Source organism: Sinocyclocheilus rhinocerous, unplaced genomic scaffold (genome assembly GCF_001515625.1).
Source record: "Sinocyclocheilus rhinocerous isolate Xijiao unplaced genomic scaffold, SAMN03320098_v1.1 scaffold1423, whole genome shotgun sequence".
Taxonomy (NCBI): domain Eukaryota; kingdom Metazoa; phylum Chordata; class Actinopteri; order Cypriniformes; family Cyprinidae; genus Sinocyclocheilus; species Sinocyclocheilus rhinocerous.
Genome location: NW_015625105.1, coordinates 253090 through 261454, shown reverse-complemented (window position 1 = coordinate 261454; position 8365 = coordinate 253090). Strand labels below are relative to the sequence as shown.

The following is an 8365-nucleotide window of genomic DNA, read 5'->3' as shown; positions in this document are numbered from 1 at the left end:
CCCCCCCCCCCCAAAAAAAGAGAAATTATTTAATGTAACACACTAAATGTGGCACAATTTTTCCTCATATGACAAGTCTGTCTGTGATCATGACAGGGGCATCATTACATTTATAAAACAAGTACTAATAGCCTACTACAGCAATAAATATAATGTAGCAGTCAAAACATCCTTTTTCGGCTCCGGAAAGATACCGTTTGGATTCCATTTAAACCACAACTTCACTTTCGATCATGAATGATCAATCTCTCTATCATTGTTTCATTTCAAATAAATAAAAAATAGCATCAATGTGTAACAAGACTTGCGTTATGAGATGACTATTCTGAAAGGCACTATTAAGTGAATTCCAAAATCTGAACTGTAACAACAAAATCTGAATTGTACCAAGAAAGGTTTTCAGACTAACTTTTTCTTTATTTACCAAAAATGATAAAGAACACTGAGTTTGTTGTGCCTGTTTTTAGGGCTGCACTATTTGGCCAAAAATGTTTTTTATTATATATCAATATGACTAATTCTGATTATTGTTAAACAAAACAATAATTATTGATAATGATTATTATCAATATATACATAAAACTGCAGCATGACCTGTTAACATGTAGGAGGCCTATACCTATAAATGTTTAGAAAGGTCTAAGGATTTATTATAAAATAAATTATGATTAAAAATCTTTGACAAAAAAAAATCAAAATTTTTTATCAGGAAATCTTATACATTCACTGAGAGATAGAAAAAAAACTCATCTACACTGGAGAAAAACTTAGTGCATAAGTGCAAAATCCATAACTCAAAGAAGCCATAAATCATATGACGTTCCAGGAAATCCCTAATACACAGGCATACGCTTCCAGCTGAACACACCTAAAAATTTTATCGACAACCTCGCTGCCGCGGGCCCTAGGCAATCGCCTCTACCGCCTTTTGGCACTTGCTGTCTGAGACTAGGCTCTCTATTGTGCTTTGGGTGTGTGCGCACACAGAAAACGGTGCTCCAGTCCTGAATTTAGTTTTATCTTTTGTGATTTCCTGCACTTAAATGGGTAAAATCTTTTGAATGCTTAAACTGGCAAAATGTAAAAACACATATGATAAACTTTCGTGACAAGTCAAAAATAAAGCATCAAGCTGAAAGGAGAAATTTGAAGGGGGAAAAAAGTGGGAATTGCGCCATTGTGCCTATGGGTAAGATATTTGATTCTTCTTTGCTTAATGACTGTTTGGTACACCTAATTAACTGATATTGGATAAGCTTTCATCTTAGAACCGACAAACAGTCACTAGGTTATGAGGTTTTCTCAAAGATAACAAGGACAAGATGAAAAAAATATCATATTTAATTTAAACAAACCCAAAAATAACAATATGACAAGAGAGAGATTAAAAGAAATGTGCTAAATTTGCTATTACATTGATTTTTGTTGAGAAATATTAAAAGGGCTATAGTTTTTATTTATTTATTTTTGAAGGGGGGACCCCCTAAGAGCTTTGACATAATTTGAACACTGCTTTAAAAGTTTCTTAATGTGTTTAAACACTGACTTTCATAACAAATATCATTATCTGTAAAGTCACTAACGTCACTGACACTAAAGTCAATTAATTTACCTGTGGTAAAAAAATTGCAGTTACACTATTCAAAATATCATAACATTCAGAACAACATGATTTTAAATTTCCTCTGCAGTATCAGTCCAAGATTGTGTACAAATGCAAACATTAACTAGAGTCATTGTGATGTATGCATTTAAATAAGAATGTTTCAAAAGCTTTCTTAGGTATTTATGTGATCAAGAGTCTCTTCAGAATCATATAGCTTATCTACTGCACAACACACTAATATGTTAGAACTGATGTGAAGCATTAACTCAGCTCAGAGCAGAGAAAATAGTATTGCATTATGAACAGCCAGATTAAATATTGCACACAGATAAGATAATCGTATATGTTGCATTAAAGCACTGTTTAGTATCACCTACTGATATTGTATTTTACTGTAACTTCCTCTTCTTATACAGTACATCAATAGCAAATACTCACCAGCAAAGACAACTGTTGCATTTATTTTAAATTTATTTTTTTATTAAAACCATACAAACATTTGTTTTAATATGATATAAAAAAAGAGAATTCAGACTCTGTTCCCAGTCTAAGGGTGCTAGGCACCGTGATTCTATTTTGAACACCTGTTTGAATGTAAGACAGGGCACAGGGATTCCTGCTTAATAGAGTAGGATATTTATACTAATTCTGACCCCTGATGCCACCTAAACTCTTAACTAAAGTCTACAGAATGAATATGTATTTACAAGCATAAAAACAAATGTAATAACTATTAAAAACAACAACAAAGCAACTAACATTGCTTACACATCACATTTCTCAATGCCCAACCAACAGAATGTAGTGTTCCATATAACATGTGAAGTCATAGGACTCTTTCCATACACATTTTTTTCTCTTTAATTCCTTAAAAAAGAAACATAAAAGGAAGAAGAAGAAGAAGAAGAAGAAGAAGAAAATGGCAGTGTCTCTTTTGTATGGACAAGCATTAATAAGGCACATACCTTAGGCTCAAAGCCTCTAGTCCTTTTAAAGAGGAATAGGTCATACCACTTCTGTGTTCAAAACTAAACAAAGATGCCAATACACAACTACAGAAAATGTTCAAATAACCATACAAAAACAAACAGAACCTAATTACGAGAGTACACCTTTAAAAACTATACATATGCAGGCAGAAACTGCAGGATATTTTTAATACTGCTAAAAAGTCTATTAGCTCCTGTAGTGGAGCTTGTTGCGTCTTGGTGTTTATAAATGTCCTAATTCAGAAGTGAGGAAGGTAGAGGTTTTTTAATAGATAAGCAAAGACAGGTTGATCTAAAAAGCCACGGCATAAATGAGATCTCACTACAAATTCACTGCACTGCTGTGACAAAAACAGCACACAACTGACTGTTGTAAACAAGATAACAAATAATATTACAGATATTCCAGATATTTAGATAAATTTAAACATTGATACCATTGCTTTTAACACATTTTGGCCACAAATTAAAAAACTGACTTGTGCAATAAGCAACATGTTGAGATTGACTAAAATGATCACGCTTTTTTTTTTTTTTGTCATGTAATGCATTGCTTAACAGCAGCACCAGTCATTAACAATATGATCAAAATTATGCAAAATGTAAATTTTTGCAAAATAAAAAAATGAAGAAAAATATTAACATTTATTTACAAGGATACAGTCAATATAATCGAGATATTAAGTGATCAGCTCTAGCATTTTGCTCTACACTTGTCAACTTGTCATACCCTTACACAACAAAGTGGTCCCTCTTAATTGCCATGTTGGGAAAAATTGGTCAACAACATTTGGTAAGACTTATATTATAATCACTGCAACATCTCTGATATAAGACACTTAAAAAGACATTTAGAATAATCAAAATATGACACTTGGGCCTGTTAAGAGTGATATTCCACCCTGTTTTGACATGATGACAGTTAAGTCTGTGCATATTCACACCATTTTTGTAGTATGCAATGCACTCAACAACAAAGATACATAATACAATGAGTTAACCTACTCAGTTTAGTGAACACTGTGTACACTTAATAAGAAAATTATCATGCACTTCTAGCTACAATGTACAACAAAACATAAAAATATCAACAACAACACAGAGAATACTGTTTCAATGTGATGAAAAGAAGACCAGTGAATCCATCTGCATCATCATATAACGATATAAAAGAAGGGCTTTTAAAATAGCCTCTATTCCAGAAATGGAATGGATTTATTGGTCACTGCCTCTAGGAAGATAAGACAGATTCAAGATTGTGTACCAACACTTTGTCAACATCACCTAATAAACTATTTTAATAAATATAAAGCAATAACTTTCTTTCTCATCCCACATCTTTACATTACATACACAAGTCTGTTAAATTTGTCTTATCTATAACAGCGTAACAATTTTTTGGAGGGGGAGTGCACAGATTACTGCATAATAGCCAGAAATTTGCTCTCTTCTGCGAGGGTGGTAAGAAGTGAGCTCATGTCACCAATAGCCATGTTGTTAGTGCCTGGATGAAATGAAGCTGAAACACGGGGAGTAGTCAGCCGAGAGGAAGTTCTAGACAGACCCTGGAAAAAACTGGGACTGATTATGTCAGACACCACACTACCCTGCTCATAACCATCCTCAAGGATGGAACAAATATCTAAACCGACATTATCTAAGACACCAAGGCTTTCTTCTACTGTACTGGTCACCTGATCAACCCCAGGGGACAGAAGGGCCTCAGAAGGTGTTTCTGTCTCAGCTGTCAAGGACTCCATTAAACATGACTGTCCTGTATCATGAGAAGATGAAGTTTTGGACTCTGACGTGTCAAAACACTTAGCAATAAACACAGGCTTTTGTCGCTGGATAGAAGAGCAAGTGTTGGTTTGAAGGTAATCCTCTGCCTCAAGCTTAAGTCCTGAAACCTGATTTGCAAGAGAGCAATTGGTTCCATTTCCATTTCTCAAGCTTTGCTGCTGGCATGAATGTGCATTATGACCATTGATAACCTGCTGAATGAAGTAGGGTTGTGTGTGATATAAGCCTCTATGGCCACTATTGACAGGTGGGTGAGTCATAGGATTTTGGGCCTGGTGAGGCAGTAGTGTTGCCGGAGACAAGCTGCAGTTAGCTGGTCTTTGCAACGAAAGGTTGCTGCTGAATTGATGTGTTATTGTTTGATTTTGCTCAAGGTTATTTTGGGATATAGTTGTCTGCTGGGTACAGCTAGGATGGAGGGGGCCCAAAGAGATATAAGAGAAGTCTGGTCGACCAAAGTTGTTGGGCCTTGATTCCAGTTTGGAGTTTGAAGAAGACTCATTCTTAATGCCTGGATTTGTCCTGGGCTGTTGTTGGGATGGCTTTGCAATTTGTTGATGCTGCTCTGGATGTATGCATCTGTAGTTCATACCTGCCATGTGTTCGACACCATCTCTCCAAAGAGTTGAGTGTTGATCCATGAACTCTGTATGCAGTTGTTGCTGCACAACCATGTTTCCAAAGCGACCAAAGGCATTGCTCACTATGCCACTCTGGTCTGACCATCTTCTGCACCTCTGAGACTGCTGCCTGGGAGGAGAAACATCAGCACTACCAGAGGTCACTTCATTCCACTGGATAGGCATTATATCTTTACTAGTGATTTCCCCTTCTATCTCCTCCTGTTGCTGTTGTGGGTTGAGGAAGTTCTGGACATCTGCAGTACCCTGGTCAAAACTGGATCTATGGGCACTGGAATCACTGCTATGGTTGTCTTGGTTGTGATCCGATTCTTGATCTTGGGAATGAAGATACTGCACCAAGTCATCTGGCAGAATGTCTTCATCAACATGTAACAGAAGACCATCTTGGTCCATTGCCAAGTCCTCAAGTGCTGATTGCTCCATGATGCTGGGAGGGCAAGGCGAGTGTAGACTTCTCTGAAAGATGTAGTTCTGGAAGCTCAGACTGTTATTTTCTCCATCTAAAGAATGATTACCAGCAATATGGGGTAATGAATTCATGTTGTTTAAACTGCTGAAACGCTGTAACTGTGGCAAACCAAAAGCACTCGTATCCCGTTTACGCACAGGGTCACTGGCTCTTCGATCACTATTCCCTGGACCTTCAACAGGGTACAATCCCCTTCGTTGATACACTGCTTGACTGCCATGTAAATTGTGCATACCATCACTACAGCGACGTGGCCTGACCAGTGGTGGTAGTGTAAGTTGGCCCATGTTCTGTTTATCTTCCATCAAAGCCAGACGAGTCTTTAGGCTCATGTGCTCCATATTTGGCAAGGGTGTGGGAGGAGGCCCACCTGTAGCAGCGGCATATTTGGCCTTCAGGTGATAGTGTTGAGCTGGAGTGAGGTTGAGAACACCTCTTGCCTCCATCCCACTTCCTCCAGTACCTTCACTTCCACTGTACACCATCCCACCTGAACTTCCTCCACCTCCACATTGGCTGGCTTCACTGGAGCGTCGTGAGGCATCAGTGGAGATAGGGTCATAAGAGTCAGTGGCACTGAGATTGTGAATATGCCGATGGTGGTTGTGCTCAGACTGCGAGGCCTGGCTAGAACGGCGGCTGGAGAAGCAGGGGGAGATGCCAGAGGATCGACGACTGCTGCTCAGGTAGGCCGAGCTGGTGTTGCTGCCACTGCTGTCCCGGCGTTCACGCAGCAAATTTAACACCGTCAGCTCTGTGTTGGACGGCTCAAGACATGGAGGAGGCTGGGGAACCCCCACAGAACTACTCCTACCAAGGCATGAACCTAATCATGAGAAATACTCTTATTAGGTGAGGTTAATGTTATTATTACGATGCAATTATAGTCATAATTAGACATTAATGGGTAAGTTTATCCAGAAATGAAACTGTAAATGAAAAAATCAAGAAATAAAGTACATGGATTTTATTTTGTGTCACGTCTTATTAATCATGATTTCCTCAAAACTGTCCTGATTTCTACTTTTAAGGTCTGAATAAGAAGGCTGTACAGCATTAAAACAACGTAAGGTTGAGTAAATAATGACTTAATTTTCATGTTTGGGTGACCTAACCCTTTAAATGTGTAAATTTCAGTATATTGAGAAAGCTCTGAAAGTAAGGATGTACTTGCACTCGGCACAGGTGTATTGTACCATGCCCAAACATGATTGTACCCCCTCCCCACTCCCCTGCTGCATTCATATTGCACTTTAATGTTCCGGGCCTGAGCATGTCTTTATGATGCAACTGTTTTGGAGAAAACAGGATCAAAAGCACTCTCACTCAGCATAACAGAATACATAAGAAATGTTAACTCTGTAGCTTATTATTTTGAGCCATTTGGGGTGTGGTGACACACGGTCCTCTCACATGCATAATATGTTGTTTAAAAAATCTTTGTTGATAGATTTATTAAGAGATGTTGGTTAAATGGAACAGCCACATAATTGGTGTCATATGTCTCGGCATTGTTAGCGCTCATACTATATGAACCGTGTCTGAGCCCACCTCTTCAAGCGGGCCAGGGAACACTAGTTAAATGAACTGGACTTTGGGGGTCAAACGTGCTCGGGTATGGTTCAGATTGCCTAGTGTAAGTACACCCTCAGACTTACCCTTTCCTGTGAGGGCAGGCAGGGCCTGGCCTTTAGGGGGTGGTGTTGGGGACATATGTCCTAGCCTAGGCACAGCTCCATTCACCTGCCTTAACCTCTCCATCTTAACATGCTCCATCCAGCGTAGAGGCCGTCCTACACTTCGACGAGTCTGAAAAGCTAGTGTTGCCGCTGTGGTTGTTGCAGTGGATACTGTAGAGTCCATAATGGGGGCATCCTCCTCCTCTCCCTCTCCTTCCTCCTCCTTCTCTTCATTTTCCTGGTCCTCAATCACTGCCTCCTCCCCCGCAAGCCCAATGCTTTTCACAGCAAGCTGGACTCCACGGCCGATATGGGGGCCGCCGGTGGACTGGTCACTGCTGCATGAAGACTGACCGCCAGTGCTTGGCTGAGACGTCTAAGAGGGGAAGAGAAGAGAGACCATATATTTTAAATTTTATTCAATTTATCACAGAAAAAACAAAACAAACAAAAAAACAATCCTGATCTTCTGGCACATTTTTTTTCTGGCACAGGTGAAATGGATAAATGCAACGAGGAGAGTGAAATGCCATGTTGACAAAATTTCTCATATCCTGGCATGTAATAACACCTAATAGAACCGAGGTCTGCAACCCTACCCCTGAAAAATATGGAAGCATATGGGTAGCAAAATTCATTTTGAAATGTAATATGCAAAATGACAATGCAATATGTAAAATGGCAATGTATTTCTTTATTTAAATGTACATTTACCCATACATATTTGCAACATTTAGTGCAAAATGAAAATTCAATTATATAATTTACATTTGCCATTACCTACACTAGATTTAATATGTAAATTAAAAACCTATTTTAATGCTTTATAAGTTGCAAAATTAAAATGAAATTGTATTACCCAAATTGATTAGATATGTTTAACATATCCAAGCAAAAACTGTAGCAAAATTATAATTTAAATGCCATTTTCCCTAAATGCATTTAGACTTAGGGGTAGGACACATGGAATTGCATCTTCATCGTGATACCGCGTGATAATTGTAGCTAAATGCAGTGTGAATTTCAAAATGCAGTCTGAGCCAAATGTGCAGCAAAATGGTAGCAAAAATGGTGATTTAAATTCTTAAATGCATTGACACCATAGGCGTAATTTGCCGGTGGGACGGGTGGGACATGTCCCCACCACTTTTTGCCAGGGTCGATATTGTCCCTAC

General features: G+C 38.5%; 1 protein-coding gene across 2 annotated transcripts in view; it reads right to left on the bottom strand.

Annotated features, from left to right (window-relative positions):
* Window positions 1-2153: 2153 nt before the first annotated feature.
* The window catches only part of LOC107749627 (transcriptional activator GLI3-like), a 230462-nt gene continuing 224250 nt past the window's right edge, over window positions 2154-8365 (bottom strand). Inside the window, exons 14-16 of one of the 2 annotated variants that reach the window (XM_016564795.1) lie at window positions 7170-7566; window positions 4799-6337; window positions 2154-4768 (exon numbers count right to left, since the gene is read on the bottom strand). In XM_016564795.1, coding sequence (XP_016420281.1) covers window positions 4014-4768; window positions 4799-6337; window positions 7170-7566 — 2691 coding nt within the window. In that variant the 3' untranslated portion in view covers window positions 2154-4013. Of the gene's footprint in view, window positions 6338-7169; window positions 7567-8365 lie in introns of both variants that reach the window. The other variant, XM_016564794.1, reaches the window with a different exon arrangement.